The sequence below is a fragment of the Phalacrocorax carbo genome, chromosome 8 (genome assembly GCF_963921805.1).
Source record: "Phalacrocorax carbo chromosome 8, bPhaCar2.1, whole genome shotgun sequence".
Classification (NCBI taxonomy): domain Eukaryota; kingdom Metazoa; phylum Chordata; class Aves; order Suliformes; family Phalacrocoracidae; genus Phalacrocorax; species Phalacrocorax carbo.
The window spans coordinates 5,026,547-5,045,757 of NC_087520.1; the positions used below are offsets into that span (position 1 = coordinate 5,026,547).

The 19,211-nt window shown below is 39.7% G+C and overlaps 1 protein-coding gene across 1 annotated transcript in view; it reads left to right on the forward strand.

Moving 5' to 3' along the window:
• Window positions 1-19,211, forward strand: part of SPOCK1 (SPARC (osteonectin), cwcv and kazal like domains proteoglycan 1) — a 333,797-nt gene that overhangs the window by 95,993 nt on the left and 218,593 nt on the right. Inside the window, exon 3 of the mRNA XM_064458363.1 lies at window positions 17,787-17,832. Coding sequence (XP_064314433.1) covers window positions 17,787-17,832 — 46 coding nt within the window. The remainder of the gene's footprint in view (window positions 1-17,786; window positions 17,833-19,211) is intronic.

Consider the following 19,211-nt stretch of genomic DNA (forward strand, 5'->3'; position numbering starts at 1 on the left):
TGAGGAATTGATTCTCAGCCTCCTGTCACAACTGCTTTGCCACCCACTGCAAACACCCTAAGGTGTCTTAGGGCATTGGCGCAGCTGCAGAGGCCGTGCTCTGTCACGCCTCTCTCCTTGTGCGGTCCGTCTGTTTGCAAAGAGAAGTGTGTCTGCATTCAGGGGCTGCTGCCTCATGCAGGTAAATCGCAGTTGACCACCACTGCTGTATGTCGTCATGAACAAGCTAATGGTAAAGTAAATCCAAAAAAGTAGCAATGGAGCGAAGGTGTTTTGCAATCTTCAGCATAAAAGAAGAGACATGACAATTTAAATAACACATGGGAAGTCATCATGGATTAGAAGCACTCTGAGGATTTCTTCCTAGTGAACTGGAAATTTTAATCCATTGAATGAAAAAAATATAATGTTTTTGCCTGGCTAGAATGAACTGAAACTAGATTCTGATATATCCAGTGTGGGAACACTGGAATTGCCGTCAGCTGAGAGAGGAGTTGTGTTCTGAGCTTACTGGCAGTAAGTTGCTGAGGTATGTCCATAGGTTCGCATTGTAGCAACTGTCCAAGTTTCTGAAGATAAATTCTTCAGCTCTGTTTGCACAGAACTACTGGACGATTGAATCCTCAAACACATAAACGACATTCTGGTTTGGATTTCTCTAAAAGCTAACGTTTTCTGGTTTTGAAATATAAAGTAGAGGGCAATCCATCGTCTAGCTGATGAGTACTGTAGGTATAAATAATCGGTGCTCATCAGAATGTCAACAAATATGTGAAGAATTTGGAAGTGGCAGGATGGTGAAGAAAGGCAAGATTCTGTGAGTACCACCTAAATAATAAATTAAATTTTCAGGAAATCCCTTCAAACTTTTCTTTTATTGACAGATACACAATAGATATGTAACGTTCTTTGTTTTTTCTCTAGACCATCAGCAAATCATGAACCAGTGTTTTTGCCAGTGCTGTAGCTGCAGATAACAGATATATTCAGAAAGCAATCTGTCATGATTAAGCTTAGGAGGAATCATTGTAAATTCACAGCCATGATTTTTGTGTTATTTGTATAGAAATAAATTAGGCATTAATTCTTTAGTCCATATTCTGGACTCTCATTTCTGTCACATCTACATCTGCACAAATCTGCTAATTTCAGTTCAGGTACTACTGGTTTATACTCATACAGCTGAGAATATAATCTGTCCTAGTGAGTGCAAAGTAAACAAAGAGAAATAGGTAATTAAAGATATCAAGGACATATAGGAGACTGAAACTCTAGTGAGAATCCATCAAATGCGTCAGGACAGACAGTGAAAAATCATGGTATCTAGATGACAGCCAGAAGTGAAATAGAAGGAGAAGAGGAGTTCTTTTTCTAAAACATGTTGAAGAAATGTTGCAAAAGATGCTAATTGAGAATGCATTGGAGATGCCAATTGCAGAAAGCCACAAGGCCAGGCTAAGGTCATAATAAGAGGAAATAAAAGAATTGGCTGCACATCCTGAAGATCAATTTATAGATATTTAGATGAAAAAAGGAAAGAGAGAGAAGAAAGTAACTGTAAACTGTCTTTTATTAAAAAATTTAATGTGGGTGGCTGAAAGCCAGTATGAAGTTGAGAGAAATTTAACAGATCACAGACACCAAAGGTTCTTTTAACCTGACTGAATGCGAAACCAAGAAAATCCGAGCCAAGGTGAGGAAACATAGGTAATGAGAAATCTTTAGGGAGCTGCATACTAAAGTTGAAGCAATAAGCACAGAACAAAACCAACTGCTAACAGTCTTCAGTAAACACTCATTCTGCTGCTGGAGTTGTCAGCAATCGCAGAGAAATCCTTACAGTGTTTGTGAAATGTCGAACCACTGAACCTTGCAGAAAGAAATCAAAGATATACAGGTAATTGTGCAGTTCTCTTTAATGTTAATACAAACCTTCAGGAGAAAAGATGTAAAATTGTAGAGGCACTCAGAAGATGCTAAAGGTCTTAAAATCCAGAATTATGAAAATCTGATTAATAACTTTCTGCCTCTACACCTTATTTTGAGATTTTGATTATTTTTTTGATGCAGGAATTTTATATTAGCTGTGCAGGACTACATTACAATAAGCTGTAAACCAGTAAGTGGAGGCAGTTTTGAATGAAGGCAAAAACATAGTTTGCAGTTGAAAACATAATTGCACAGATATAGTAACCAGGAAAGCACCTGGTTGCACCTTATAGAGGCAAAGAATCACACAGAATATTGAATATGGTTATTTGAGATGTCTAAGTATGTTGACTTAGTGTGGGGTTTTCAGAAACGAAAGGCTCCATATTTGTAGCCTGTTTGTAGATCTAGAGAAGGGGGATTATACGGAGTGTAACACAGCCAAATAAAGCAGTACCGGATCATGCAGGGATTGTTGAGGGGTGTATGTTTATTCATCCTTCTGAGCAGATGTGAGACTCATTGTAGCTCTTCTCTTCAAGCTCTTCCCGGCTCTTGTCATGATTAATGACACTTGATTTTTGAAAGGGTAGTTACAGATGTATAATGATGCCTTGCAGCAGATTTCAGGATCTACCATTATTCTCAGAGGTGAACTATAGATGTAATCTCAGAGGAGGGTCTGCTATAAGGAAAAGAATGACTATAAAATCCAGAATGTGGTCTCTTGGCAGCTGATTCCTGAGGTCCCTGCTTGCCCTCTTGCGTTATACTTCAATTTCTGGATTCGTCTCACACTGTGTCAGACTTTCCCACCACCTTCTCTTCAGTTAGTAATATTGCTCAGCCCACAGCAGTCCAGCTCACATGATCGAGATCTCTTAATCATCCAGTATTTAATCAGGATCTATTTTGGTCCTCGAAGGTCTTAAAAGTAGTGTACAGTGAGCACAGGGCATTTCTTCATTAGCATTTTAGTTCACATCAAATTATGCCTTGGAAGCAAGTCTCCCAGTCGTCTCCAGTTACTGTGCTGCTGTTCGCTTTGCAGAGCGTGTGAAATGGATTCCTTATTGATGAAAGGAGAAAACAGATGTGCTTTGAGATATCCGTACTTAATAACCAAGAGATCAGTTCAGGGGATCAGGCTGGAGCTGGTCTGAAGCAAAGTGTGGCCTTCAGGTGCAAAGCATGAATGACTCCATTCTGCAAATCCACTCCTCCGGCCCGTGGTGCTTGTTGATGGAGGTGTCAGACTGTGTGCTGTGGGAGGCTTGCTGTATATGTTCTTTCCTTCTGTAACATACATCTGCAAACCTGCTTGTGCGAATTGCAGCTGATGAAGGGTCCGGTGCTTCCCCTGTCGCGTAACACAGTGCTTTTCAGCCATCAGATGTTCTCAGCCCACTGGTAAGAAGCAGCACGTTAAACCATCATTTTTGTTTTACTAGCCGACTGCAGGGTTCTAACAGGAAAGGAAGCACAAGCAGCCTCCACACTGGTACTAAGGACTCGGTTGCCTTTTAAGCATCCACTGTAAAGCTGTGGCAGCCTTAGTGTCTCAGTGTGGTTAACCATAATTTTCTGAGGACTAGACAAACCGGGAGATTTAGGATAGTCTCATATAGGGCAGATTTTTCCAGTCCTCAAGCTAATATTAAAATTCTCTGGGGTATTTTTCATTCGGCTGGATTCTTGTCTCTTGATTTCAGGTTGCAGTTTCCCTCGTAAACACTTCTCGAAATGCTCCTGTGAAAATGAGTTCACCTCTGTTGAAATATTCTACCAGCTCATATTGTGTTTGACTGAGCTGACAAATGGCTTGACAGCATTCCTGGAATCTGCCAAAATACAGTTTCAGAAACGATAATGCCAAGCGAGGTAATAATCTAAACGCACGTTACTGCAGTGCAGCACTCACGTTCCTGACTTTCTTTAATTCAATTAGAACCAGGCGAGTCCCCAGTTGTTTGTTTCTTAGTAACAGTAAAAGTTGCTGGTTTGTGTTTCCCTGTTAATACATAATTACAATTCACATCTCAAGGTCGTCTTATAACAAATTTAACACTTCTTCAAATTGTTCCTTAGATAACAGGGTGAACCATGGGAGTGACCTTAATGTACAACTACTAAGGAGTAGTTTCAGTGCAGGAAACCCTGTGTTTTAATTAGCTGTTCAAACTCCCTTGGATCTTCTAAAAAATAAGTAAGGGCTGCTCCAAAATCTCAGACATACACAAATTACCAATCTCATAGTGTTTGTGAGATGAAGTTTGTCTTGTGGATTTTGTAATGTTTATGTATGAAAGCTGGTTTAGAGGGCCTGCAAACAGACATTTTAGTTTTAATGTGAAAACTATTTTGTCTGCCGTACTAAAACCTGTGACTTAATTCCATGCAGTATTGTAGCGACACTATATTAGGATGTTAAATCTTGTGGGTATTTTTGTGGATATGTTTTTAGGATGTGCTTGCTTTGGGAGATGTTTCAGAATGTTTTCTGTAAGTTCCTCAACACCATCCAAACCCTGCTGTCATTCTGGTTTATACAATCAAGAGAAAAAGCCACCACTGGCTTTCCTAACAACTTCTGAAGTTGAAGAAACCACCCTCTTAGGACACAATGGGAGGGAATTTTGCACTCAGTGGAAGCAGAAGGGAGCTAAAAATGATGATGCTTGGGCGATGTGAAGAAAATGCTAAATCTCTGTCTGACCCCAACAACAATTATTTAATAAAGATGAGATTGAACCATTTCAGGACACTTTTCATAGAGGGTAGGTTTCTGTCTCATTCCTTTTGCTAAAATCTGTTAGGATGGACTCCTCTCTAAGCCCAGTCTTGGATATATTGAAAGAAATAGAAGCGTGACTCTAAATCTCATCTCTTGGCTTGGGCGAAAATACTGATATTTACTAAAGAATTGGCATTAATATTTTGTAAATAACCCAGATTATTTTGGTGGAGATTCTCAGAGTTTGCCACTGCTTGTGATGCTCATGAATAAGGTCGAGGCTTTGTCTTAGAAGCATGAAAAATTTCCTATGAAGAACACTTAAGGCATATGTTCATTAATTAGGTCACTAAAGACAGAAAGAAAAGAAGATTTTTATTTTAGTTTTCTGCAGCTGGGTAGATTAGTTGTAAAGCATCTGCCTCAAACCTTTTCCTAGTACAGTCCGTGGAACCAGGAAAAGGATTAATTTAAAATGTGTTTGGTGTTGAACAGAAAACAGAAGAATGGTTTAAGAATAAGAGATTAATGTTGAGGTTTACTCACTGTAGTCTTAACAGATGTGTGCAATTCATAACAAAAGTGTTGTATGTGTGTCAGTGTTGGCGGGAGGGTTCAGTTAGAGCGTGTTTCTGGAGATCCTCAGCACATTTACTTAGTTTTATATTCTGCAGATGCAGCTGCTCTCCAAGACGTATATTCTGATTTTACATCTCTAAGGTTTGGAGATTGGTCACACTGCGTGTTTGAACTATTTTCTCAGTTGTTGGAATTAAATAACTAGTTGTACTATACCTCAGGTGTAAAATTACAGCTGATCAAAATTCAAATGTTCTCTTGTGCCTTAAAAAGTCTTTATGACCTTCAGATGTCTCTAAATGCTTTTTTTTCAGGTTCTGTTCTTTATTAAAATGTCATTTTAGTTTGCTTCTGACCTGTTTCATGATTTAATACCTTTAACATTGAGCAACTGTAACATCTAGAGATCAGGAACATACTTCTGTTTACAGCAGAACAGTTCAAAAATGCCTTTTTGAGCTCTGGAAGCTATATATTCTCTTGAGCCATGGCCACTTGGTTAGAAGGTTCCTGCGATTGTAAAATAAAGTTTTGCTACATCTTACTTTCTCATGCCATTGTTCGTTCCGTGCCGTGCCACGCTACATACTGACCTTTTATCACTGACGCACAGAGGCGCGTCTTCTGGCAAGTTCAAGAGTGCATTATATCTCCCTACAGGAGACTCTTTCAGATGTCTCCCCGTGATCCACGAAGCATGCTACTGTAAAACATGAAAGGTCACTTAGTTTTCTCAATTTGGTCAGAAGAACTTGGCTTGAATGTTGCTTTATCATCATAATCAAAGCTATGGAAGCTTAATACTATTGATTTCATATTTTTTAATTTAGCCTTTTCTGAGCAGCTCTGAACATGCGTCAGTAATTAAATATGTCCACCCCGAATATTGTTTCTGAAGCGTCTGTTGTGTGCAGTTCCCTGTGTAGACAATTAAGAATTTTAAATGATGAATCAAGAGCCAATGAAAGCACAAATAAAATGTTCAAAGTTTCTGAAGGCACGTAACACCAGTGTATCTACGTTTGAATCTTTCTGCTCACTCATTTGCCATGAATCTGAAGCAGAATGGAAAATGGTCTGAGCGTAGCTGGCATAAGGGTGTTTGTTAGCCTAGTGACTCGTAACCCATTTAATGATGTAGTATCTGCGACGGAAGTTTTGGGGTGAGTAGTTCTGGCCCTGGTGTATAGGGGATGAGGGGTCACCATCTCCCTCCTTGAGGGGAAGATACTAAGATGGTTGCAGTGGTCAAATGGCGTAAAATCCTTATCCAATAATAATGACGTTGCCTTTGGTTTGGATTCTTGCTAGCAAATACAGGCGTGCAAATTCAGCTGTTAGATCATTTTTTTCATTGCTAATGCAAAGGGAACTCTAGTTTGACTTTTGTGGCTTAAAATGTTCAGCATGGATCTGAAGCTGCCTTTGGACAGTGGTCCGTGAACTTTTTAAGGAAAAATTATGCACAAATTGGGCACCCAGGTGCTTCCGCTAAAATAAAATTGGAACAATGCGTATGGAAATCTTTGTACTGTGGACGCGTACAGCCTTGGCATTTAAATCCCGCTGGAGCCATTACTGGCGTTTAGCTATCCTTTGCCTGAACCAGACTGTTTTGTTTCTTTGGTCTTTTTATCTTACTGGGTTTTCTTTTTTTTTTTTTATTGATTATTTGAGCTAAATCTCTTGAAATACCAGGCCAACAAAAACTGTTTCTCTCCAAAATACTGTTGCTTCAGCCTGATGGCAAGGAGCAATTATTTACGAAAGGTAGCTTTTTGTTATTGTTACTTTATAGCTGACACAAGAAATTAGTTTCTTAATATTCAAAGTAATCTGTCTAATTTCATCAGTTGAATAGGTTAATAAGGTACCATCAGTAAAGTGTTACGTTCATGCACCTCCTGTGATTTTCCAGGAAATGAGTAGAGAGAACACAAGCCTGTCACAAAACAGAGTCATGAGGGACTTTACTTGAATGAACCAGCCCAACTATTACGGAAAACCTCATCACATGATAACTTTTATAAGCTGATCAAAGTATTTAAAATAACCTACTCTATGTTCAAGTCATTGGTGATAAACAAGGTGAGGAGCACTTTCTTGAGGGAGGACGGAACTGCTGTTCACAGCAACCCCTGCAGGTATTTAGCTCTCTGGTTTCCATTAAGCTTGCTGTCAGTTTTGCGTAATGATTTTTTATGTTGAGTTCTTTCTTTTAGAATGAATAAAATGCCAGAGACCATTAACAAAATGATATTATAAACTGGAATGGAAACCACACATCTGTAATAGCTCACAGGGTTTCTGATCTGAGGATGCGTACAACTGTCTCCCACGGCCAGCAACTGGCTATTGCATAGACCAGCTGACCATGACTGCTTTTTCCTGATGCTGTTCTAAGAAATACCAAATACTGGCTAAAACTGGCTAAAGGGCTGCAAAGTTGTCCTTTTCAACAGCAGCATGGCTAGTTTGATTTCATCTTTTGCACAGGTTTTTCTCTAGTAATACTTGGATGTAGATTTTCCTTGAAGCTACAAATGAAATACAGACAACTGCATGTGTGCTCCCAGTTCATTGCTCATAATTCAATATAATTTTTACAGTCTCTTTCCAGTCATTAGTTATGCATTTAAAGAAGTAATTTTAAAGACTTAGGACTTAGGAACTAGTTTAACTGTCTCTATAGATCTCAGAAAATTGTGTCACTAAATATCAAAGTTAGATAAGTTGCTTTTATTCAACTGCTGTTTGTTCCCTTGTACGTTTTAACAGGGATTTGTATATCTAAGTGGAATATCAGTATTATTTTGTTCATAACTTTTATTTTATAACTTTGATATTAGGAGAATTGTCTCTTTGTCTCGTAATGAGATTATTCCCAGAATGGTAAATTTTTAAAAAAAAATCATGACTCAAAACAGATTTCTGAAGACTTCTTGTAAAAAAAAAATACAAGAAATAACTCTATGTATTTAACATTACGCTGATTGTTATTCACTGTAAAGCACTTCTCATATGTGAAAGCATTGGTAGCATTAGGATTCTTTTATGTGGATGTTTTTCTCCAGATACAACGTTCAGCTAAACAGGGCCAGTGAATCTGTCACAAACAACTACTGTAAACGTACTCTCAGAGCAACAAGGATACTGAGAGTGAAGTAATGTTGCCAATGGCTTTACAGCCTTCAAGCCTAATGTGTTTGGCTTTCAGGCTCCCTGAAAACAATTGCTTTCTAAGCATGTAATTTGAGTCTTTGAATGAAAATTAAGGTGTGGAAGGAGTTTAGTAGCTCTCCTTTCAAGGTATGTTTTAAATATTACACCTCTTGAGAATATGATTTCTTAAAAATTCTGTCCTCTGTATAGGGAGAACCTGCAGGTGGCCATTCTTCACCAATGCTCACAGTAATAATCCTAGATAGAGGCACCATGGTTTTGATAAGTGGAAAACAAGCAAATGATCATGTGAGAAAACAACACTAGGCCAGGTTCACAACTTGTGGATCTCCAGCTCACACAGCGGGTGCTCATGTTATTTTTGTGCATTAGCTGGAACCTTGTAAGGATCACTAGAGGCGGTGAGTTAGCCCGTCTACCCGGTTGCTAATTCATGCGTCGTGTTAGTTCAGAGACCAGAAATAATGCTGCCTTGAGGAATTCCACCTGGAAGGAGGGGGGACAGATCTCTGTAATCTCTGGTTCTGCTTCTTGCTTCCTGTCCGACGAGGTGCTGCTCGGTTTGTGAAGTGGCAGTCAACGACGCCAGGGCTGCCTCTGCGTGTGCTCTGTGCCGAAGCTGCTGCGCAGCTGAGGGAGCTCGTCACGGTCAAACTGAGGACCAGCGCAAAGATCATAGGGAAGAGGGTGTGTGTATTTTCTAGCTAAGAAGTAAAAACCCCGTTGGTCTGTATTTTCCCAGTCCTCCGAAAACAGCGTCACTCAATTTTCCGTGGCAGGCTTGTTTTCTGACTGGGTTATATAAATTCCACCGCAGATAGTACAAGTGCCAAGTACCGCTTTATCAGAGGGACCTCTCAAGCTTATTTTACTGAAATGTGTTTGTTCCTGGCCTCCCATGAGGGCACTCGGCTTTGCTACCCTGTAGCACCCTGCTTGGGCTTGGCTCCCTGGTAATGAGCCCCCAAACAGCTGCTGCCGTCATTTGCACCCTGTGGAGCTTCTGTCCTCCTTGTTCCAGAATTCTGCTGCCACCCTCTTTTACTCGCCTCCTGTGAGCCACCCACACCTTCCCTCCCGCACAGGGCTGTTTCTGAGTAAGTGATTTTGAATTAAATTTACTGGCTAGTACCGGGAACCCTGACTGAAGTTCAGAAGCTGCATCAACCATGTTTGTTGTGGGAGATGGATGGGGAGTCCTGGTTAAGTACAGGTTTGCAAAAACATGCTGCAGGCATTGGAGTGTGATCGGAGAATAACCGGAGAAATTGGAAACTCTCAAGTGTCTGGGGCCAAATGCTGGAGAGAGTGGGACCGTACACATTTATTTAGTGGTCAGTGACTATTGAGTTTCCTTGCAGATTGCCCCAGGACCTGATTGCCTGAGGAAGTTGTTCCAGCTGAGGTGGTAAATCATCACTACAGCACTTCTCATCCTCAGGCCTTGCTGGAAGTATTCCACTGCCTGTCTTCCCCCTAATTTCTCCCTCCCCTTGCCGCCTCTCTGATAGCCACAGTGGAGGCACATGGCAGAGGTCATGGAAGGGGAACTCGTGACTGGAGGTACAAATGCATTGAACGTGATTCTGCAGTGCCCCTAGGACAGTTGTGTGTGGCTGAGGCACTGGAGCTAGTGGGTGTGTTGTTAATTTACAACAGAAGCAACCAAGGAATGTTCTGGTTTTCAATCTGGTCTTGGAGTTGCAGCATCTGTGACGGCACAGCACATCCACCGCCGCAAGGGTCGGTGAGCCCGTACCTTGGGAGACTCCTGAGTGTTACCTTTTGGGGCTCATGAGAGCTTTACAGCTCGCAGCATAACCTGCTGTGGCTGGAGGGGCATACTAAAGCGTGGAAAACTTGAGGAGAGTAAAGTTAGCAAGAATTATTTAACTCTAGGCAGGGATAAGAGGCTTTTTAGCACACGCTAATGAGAGGAAGAGTTCAGGCAGAAGTGATAATGTATTTCTAACGTTAGTCTACTAAAAGGGCCAGGAAAGAATAATCAAACCAAGGCTTTTTTTTTTCCCAGTTTTCAGTACTTCAGCACAAGCTGGCGTAGACAGTTGTGTGATTGTTCCAGCCACCCAAATATATCAGCTGTGGATGCTGGCACAGTGCTGTGCTAAAGCAGCTATATTGCTTCTGGCTCACAGCTGGCCCTCGTTCATCCTGCTTGAAGCACAAGCAGAGTAAATGAGCATCTGTTTGCCCTCGTCATTGTAGACATAGCCTCTGGCTTCATTCTTACACAGAAACAGAGAGTGGTTTGGGTTTTTTTAAGAAATATTTTTAATTCTTACTATATTTGTCTTTAAAAAAAAACCAACAACAAAAACCAAAATACAAAAAACTTGATAGAGCAGCTGGAAGATTTCTGTTTTAAAGGCCTATGATTGAGTTCTAAAGAATGAGAATTCTTATTCTGGCTGACATGGACTCAGTGGCAAGTTATTTTTCAATTATTTTTCAACTTTTTCTTATTTAATTTCTGAAATTTTTGCCACCCCAGTGAATTGTTGTGAGAGTGGTCAAAGAAAGCTTATGCTGAAAGCTTTGCCTACCACTTTCTTAGTATTGCCTATGGAAACCCCAGTAAAACAGGAGTGGCAAATCTTACTCCCTAATACACCACAAAAAGCCCCAACAACTAACCAAAAAAACTTTCAGTTTATGAAAATAAGAAGAGAATGGGCCACATTAAGGAGAAGAAATTCTTTTGCGTGGTAGTGGTAGCTAAAGGAAAAGTACCCATACTGGCAATTTGAGTCTTATGGGAGATGGGGATTGTAATACATGGTCAAGGATCTTTCCTGTGCCATGTGTATCGGGGGACTTATTTGGGTATGTATTTATGTATTTTATACTGTTATTAATAAACAGGGATTAATGTATTTAGCTTTATATATGAGTCCATTGTGAACCCTTTGTACCAGCCTTGCTTTCATTCCACTAACACATTTCATTATGTTTTTATTAATGACTTAGCTACAGTATCCTAGGCAGGTCCCGACATCATCAGACCTTTCATTACATGTGGTACTGCTTCAGTCTGGAGGGGTTTCGTTCTGTTCCAGCACTTAATGTTGCTAGCTCTTTAAGTAAACCCCTACACTCCTGGCCGTTCTGGGAAATGAATCACTAAACTTCTCAAAGGCTTCCCCTACCAAATTTAAAACGGAATAGCCACAGCACAAGCACCGCTAATTCACTAAGCAAAAGCATCACGTTTGGATGCATATTCTCTGATACCTAGGGGAGAGAGAGCTCAGAGGTGGTTAGAGGTGTCCTGATGTGCTTAGGAATTTGGAGTCGGCTCTTGACACTAATGCAGACTCTGGGCACTAGCTACTATTGGGAAACTTTTACTCACTGAAGTATTAGTGGGCAAAGTATTTTCTCTTCCTTTTAGAAAAATAAATAAATAACATGTAATTTGCTGACACAAACTATTTGCTTAAAACAGGCAATAGGCCTTGGGGAGATATTTATGATACAGGCTAGATTGACTTTAGCAAGCAGCAGCTGGTGCTTTCACACTGCTCGGTGTTGGAATGATCTTCTGCACTGCAAGGTAGAGAGGCAGAAAATGCAGCTGCATCTTTCTGGAGCTAATTTTAAAAAAGCAATGAGCTGGTAATTACCACTTTTCCCAGCTGGTCTTTATGAGGGTAAAAGGTTTAATCATAGATTGAGGATGGAAGGGGAAAATACTAAGCAGGCTGCAAAGCAGTGTTAATAAACGTCCCTCCTGGAGATATTTAGAAATTTAAGCTCTTGTTGGCTGGGAGGAGCTGGGAATGAAGATTACTTCCAAAAGGTTATCTGGCAGCCCTTAGGGTTATGCCCTTTGTATATGAGTTTCCTCAGGAAGGATGTGTGATGAGGGTTTCGTGATGGCTGCGTAATGTGCGGGCTTGTCCAGGTCAGTGTGATCTTCCCAGGCCTTGGCCGAGGAAACTGAACGGAGCTGGAGCTCCTTCTCAAAGGGGCAAAATAAGGGGGTGTTTCTGTGGAGTTTTTTCAGTCAGTATCTCATTTCTCTTGATTCATACAAATAACTTATAAGCTTGATTAATGCAACTAAATATAAATATTTATGCACCCATTTAGCTAATGTTTGGTTCTATTTATAAACAAGAGCATCTTGCAAGAGCTCCTTTTTGACAAGTAAATAAAGTATAGATAGTGCCTGTGTGTTAAATTAACCATGCTTCAATAACTCTTCTGAAATATCACGTCTTAGGTAAAACTAAACCAAAAAGTGACAATACTGGGAATAGTGGGTTTGGTGGGAAGAACTGAAGTACTTAAACTTTAGGAGAAGAAGAAGCTGTTGTTTACTTTCTTAGTTGGTGAGGGAAAGAGAATAAACCTGTTTGGTTTTACCATTAATTTAAGTTTTTAAGTCTATTGTTATTATAGTGATATGGAGGGTAACAGGGCAGAAGAGCAGTCCCATATTTATGTGCTGGTCTTAGAGTCAATTTCTGACTTCTCTGATGTGATGGACAGAAAATTGTCAGACCCAGGTCTAGTTCAAATCAGGGTTTGATTTTTGCAGTCATCAGAATCCAGTCTATGAATTCTGATGAGTCTTTGGGTTCTGATGAATGAGATTTTTGATAGTTCTGCCTGTACGAAAGTAGGAAAGCTTCTGTGAGCTTCTAAACTAGGGCTTTTTAATATGCCCTTTGCATACTTATTTTAACATATGATTATTCTCTTGATTGATTTTGTTGATGGCATATCAATCTAAGTTGGCTGGATTTGACACCTATGTATTGAATGATAAAAGAATATTTTGCTGCTGTTAGGAAACAATAATTTATTATGCATGATATGGCAAAATGGATTTAAATCACTTCAAACCGTGTTTAATCTCATCTTTTGATTGCTCAAATCAAAATAATAAGAATGCGATAAAGAACTGAGACCCAAGTCTAGCAATTTATATTTGCTTTTCTAAAATTTTTTTCATTTGTTATGATCATAACTTATTTCTCAGTTAAATTTCCTGAGGCTAGAATCTGGAAGTAGGGTTCAATGATGCGAACTGACAAACAGATACAGAACTTAGAAGACAGCTCCTGTCCTGAGTCTTGCAATTGAGTTGGGTCAGGGGATGTCAGAAGTGAGCCGCTCCCTGCGTGAGGGACCGTCTCGCGTTGCCTGCCTTGCTGTCCCAGGGGGATGGCTATCCTAGGCGGGCAGTAGACTTTACAAGGAAAGGAGTCTTGCCAAAGGCCTCATCCTGTACCCAGTCAGGACAGAGCTCAAGATTTTCTCAAGAATTGGGTTGGGGTCAGTTTTGCACGAGTCAGATTTCTTTCCCTGGAAGTGGCAGCTGAGTATTTACTTGTGTTGTGAGACTCTGAGTCCATCAGGGACCTGGAGTCACGGGACTTGCAGTAAAGCTCCGTACCATTCCCTTCAGTGTGTTTGAGCTCTGTCAGAGGGACAGGCAACTTCTGGAGTTTGGGGCTCACGTTTGTTCCTGGCTGTGTGCAGAGGCCAAGCCAATACATCACATTTATACAACGCTGGGTTGAGCTAAGGGAGTCAGATCCAGTCTTGGTTTGCGGTATCAGTTCTCCTCTTTTCATGCATGATTTTTGGTGTGCAGAGTCCCTTCAGTAAATTAAAAGATTGACTTAGTCATATGCAGCCACTGAACCATAGGCAAACACTTCTAAGTGTGAACTTTATGCAAGGAGAAAGATATTTTTGAATATTTGTTCATCAAAAATACTTCTCAGTTGCTGTCACCTGTTGTACTGAAGTGGATCCATGCTTGGTTTTGCCTTCCCTTCAAAGTCCATCAAATAAATAGTCTTTAAAGTCAGTAAGGGAGGAAAAAACCTAATTCTCTCATATATCAGGTATGTAACAGATGAGTATGTGGAAGAACACTTTCTGGTGTTTTTGTCAGCCAAAAGGAAATGAAAGTGCCTTTTTTTGGTGCTCTACAAGAGAGAAACGTGCTAAGAGAATGGCACTTGGCTAAAGCGCAGCGGGTGAAAACTGGGCCATGACAGCAAAGTTGGAAAGGTCAGAAAAGGGAGAGAGAAAATTATTTCATTTGGAGGTGAAGGTCATCTGAGATAAGTGATTTCACATTTGAAAGGCCGCCGAGGATAATATTGATGAATGTTAACATATTTTTATATTGTTTTATTTCATTCTTTTTTCTTTTCTTATTTGTAATGCTTACGTATTCAGGAAGTTGAGGTAGGTTTTTCACTTTTAACTTGTAAATATCCATAGAGTGAATAAAAGTATTTACAACATAGCCTAATTCATATTATACTTTAAACTCTTTCATCAACTGTAAACTCTTTCATCAACTCTTTCATCAACTGTTAATATTGTTATGAACGGAATGTATTGATACATGTTAATTATTAATGTGTTAACATTGATTTATTAACACGTTAATATTAAAATGACCTAATAGTTTCATATGTTACAGCAGGCATAAGGTATCTTGAGCACATTCGTATCTGTCCTAGTAGAAAGCTCAGAAACGCACAGATTTCTGTGCGCTCATTTTTGTCAGGAAGGTGTTTTATTGAATGGGAATGTTAAATCTCTCTAATCAAGCTGATCAGACATTATATATATTTCTTTCGAATGACATACACCTGGAAATCAGTGTCATGTTTAGGCCCTGTATATTGCTGTATCATCATGCTGCTTTTCTGCTGGAGGAAGTTTCAGTGATAAGATGGTGCCCATTGGGAGACGTTAAGAGCTGCTCCTCCTAACAGACGTCATTTCAGGTTAATGTATAACTTTCAGCACCTTGCAGAGTACTAGCACAAAGCCCTGTCCGATTTTCAAGTCAGAGCTTTGGGTGGTATTTAAATGAGACATAGATTTTCTGCTCAGCCATACCTACAGGGTGAATTTCACCTTCACAGTGCCATAACCATTCAGTTACAGCTCGTGCTGGTATCAATGCTGGAGTGAAACTCCAGAGCTGTATTTTCTGTTGTCTGACTGGCATAAGTTATTTTGAACTGCTATTGACCGTATTGCTCTAATGTCTGATAGTCATTATTTACTCCTATAAATAATAATGAGTTTTATATATGGAACATCTCAAAGGTTTTCTCCGTTCTACTTTTTAGGGTTTTTTTTCCATATTTTTTCTTGTGTATTTTCCTGTTATCATGTTGTTGTTTCAGGCATATTCTAAAATAAATATAGTTTCAATTTTCAAAAAGGAATACTAAACAGCTCTGTATAAAGGAGAAGAGAAGGAATAGGTTTACAGAAGAGATGGGTGTTTTGTAGGGTTTTTTTGTGAGGAAGGTGCATTTTTCTGTAAAATATTCCTTTGACACTGAAATTGAGATAAACTCCCGTTCCAATCCTTATTTCAAAACTGGTTCCATATGCCAAGAGCATAAGAATTCTTTCTTGGGATTTGAATTATTCAACAGTTTCTGATGCTGAAAACCCAGCAGCAAAGCAACACCTAGGAAAAAAATGTAAGCAGGCAAAAAAAGAATATTTTATTGCTGGAAGAAAATTATTCTGCTCGAAAAGCTTAAAACCCAACACATTCTGAAAAGTGATTAATGCTTGGTACTGATTTAGCAGTACATCATCATCAATTACAAAGCGTTGTATAACAATGAGGGGGTTTTGTATTAACAAAGCTGTGGAATTCAAAGGCAAGTCTGTGATTCTATTTCTGGTGCCAAACCCAGTACTTCTGAAGAAAAAGTGTAGAGACTTTTGATGTATCCGAAATAAATTATCAATAATAATCTTTGTTGTTATTGTGGAACATTGTCAGTGTCCACGAAGTCAGTACAGACATAGAGCATGAAGGTACTTGGAGAAAGAAACTACATTTCCTCCTGGTAGTCACGCAGAATTACATCCAGCCCCCTCATTACGGAGAGCATTTGCCGGTCCTTGCCTGCCCCCAGAGCGGGCAGGGAAGGGCAGGGTAGCAGTCCACAGTTGTCCACGCTGTAAGCTATTAGTATTTTCTGCTTCTCGTGCTGGCCATAGCGTTCTGGAAGGATTGTGCTACCATAAGGTGCATCTCCTGGTGTTCAGTGAGGGCATGGGGAGTCCCCCTCCTCCTGGAACGGCCCCATGGGCTGTTCTGGGCCCACAAAGCAAGACATGCTGGCTTTCAAGTCTCCAAAATGTTCCAAGTTAGGGCGATTGGATAGCATGAGAGCATGTGAAATTCAGTGTACGGGTAAGCAAAGCCTTATGGAAGAAACAATTTAGGTGTCTTAATCACACTGATGGGTTCTCAGTTACCCTCCTGGCAGGAAAAAGAAATCCTGGTGTCATTCTGGACAGCTTGATAAAGACATCTCTTCAGTGGCAGCCCTCAAGAAATGAACGTAGGATACCAGATATATTAAAAAGAAATAACGATTGCTATGCAGAAAAATATCACCGTGTTATAGAAATCTTCTGTGCTTCCTCTCTTCAAATACATTATCCTGTTGTTATCGCTTCCCCTCAAAGAGGCCACAAGTGAGATATACAGAATATGCTGGAACCAAATGCGACAGTTGGGCTTGAATCCCAGTTCCTCAGGCTTAGGGTTGGTGGCACTCTGAGGTGGGGGCAACTTGGCCTTCAGGTAAATATTTGCAGAGCACATGGAATACAAATTGGTCCTACACACAGAAGAGTTTTCCGTTCTTTCTGCAGACTCGATTGCAACAGTGCGATATTTGGTCCGGCACCCTGACAGCTCCCACCTTCTCCGGTTTAGAGTCCAGTCAGAATTACGTGAGAGAACCACAAGATTCACAGCAGAATAATAGCTTTACATCAGATTTAAGAAGAGTTTTAAAATTTAATAGTGTTAACATTGACAAAAGTACTCTCTGCAAGTGCTCCTGGATGGTTTTGTACTTTAACTATAATGTTTACAGTATTATTGCTGTATTTCTGTATATTCACAATGGTGTGATTTACATGTATCCAAATGAATGTAAGTATTTTGCAATTTACTTTGCTGACCTTTCACCACACCAGGATGGTGTGGATCATTATTGGAACAATATTCTCTTTTTTTTGTTATCAAAAATTGTAGACTGAAATAATACAGTTATTAGAAATTATTTACTAATGGGCATACTTTGAAAAAAAATTTGGAAGAAAAATACAAGGTGCTGAATCCAAGGAATTTTTTATTCTTTATTTTCTAACCTTCATTTACTACTCTTTGGGGCACAACCTGTTGATAATCTTATCTCATTTGGGCTAAATATGTTAGGATCAAAAGATGAGTTGATTTATTTGTAGTTCTATAAAATCATACTGAAAAGACTGATTATATTTTTTTCTGAGTTTCCTTTTTTTTCTCCCCATTTAGGATGATTATTTCAGAAACTGGAATCCAAACAAGCCTTTTGATCAAGGTAAAGTTAGTACACGTTTTGTGGTTGTGTTTGCTATTTTCTGCTGTCCCCGTATACTTCATGTCTTTCTTCCTCCGTCAGTCCCATACATGAGTGAAGAGCAGCTATATTCGTGCTTACATCTTATTCCCAATTGAGTCACAGCTTGAGGTGGTTTATGTATAAGGGTTTGACTCATCTCTCTGTTTTTCAGCCACATTTTTTAATCCCCATCCATTCCAGTTTCTATTCAGTGATGATATATATGCTTGGAAAGGCTCTGTGTAACCGTGAAACTCGGTCTAACATGCAATATAAAACAGGTATCCTGATGTACATTTTCTTTCATGTTAAAAACTTTGCTAACTCAATGTCATAAATGTAATTACTGCATTTCCTGACACTTAAAGGGCCAGTTCTTTGAAGCCAGCTGTGATGTATGAATTTTCAGGGCAGGTTTTCAAAAGAAATGTGTGTTGTGTGTGTGCTGCTGACTCAGATACAGATTCTGTAAATGACAATTTGCAGTTTGTCTTGGTGAGTTGTTAAGTTATGGCAGTACTTCAACAATTTCCAGGCCAGCCACCAAAGGATAGGAAGGAAACAATAAAGATATTCTAATTGCTATGTCCAGGATAGCACCAGGAACAACAGCCATGCCAGGAAAAAGAACTTTGAATTGACAATTTAAAAGAGATCTCAGATAGCAACTCCACATCAAGCATTCTCTGCCTGGTGTTCCTGGCTAGCAACAAACTTTTCAGACGGGATGGTAAGAGACATTCATTCTAAATAACATGGGCGAACATCGCTGGAAACACTAGTAGCCCTGATGCTGCCAGGCGTCGTGGGTTGTATTTGATAGTTAATGTCTCGTCAGTAAAAAACACTGTATGCAAAGAAACCTCAGCAGGGTGTCCCCTGAAAAACAGATATAAAAGTAGTGCAAGCTGATAACATGCCATAATTTTGTCCTTAAAATCAGAATATTGTATTTTAACTTGGCTGTTTGTTACATTTGTCACTCTGACACTGAGATCCTATAACACTCCATCCCGGAGCACCCTCAGAAAGTGTAGTATGAAACCATTTGGGTCTTACATTTCATTATTTCTTAAAGCTTTCTAGAATGGGTTGGGGGATTTTTCAGGACAAATGTTACAAATGACATTTTGCACAGATTCTTTTGATTTGGTAGAACCAGTTATCAGCTGTTTGGTTTGTGGAGGGTAACAACACACAATGTAAAGCGCAGGTCGGTTCGGTTCTCTGTTTGCCTTTTGACAGTTGCTCATTTTTCCTGTTTGTAATGTTCAGTGAAGCTCATATAACTCCTGCTTGAGAACACATAGGAGGCGAGGATATTACAGCTGTAAAATCACAGGTAGATCGTAGACTTT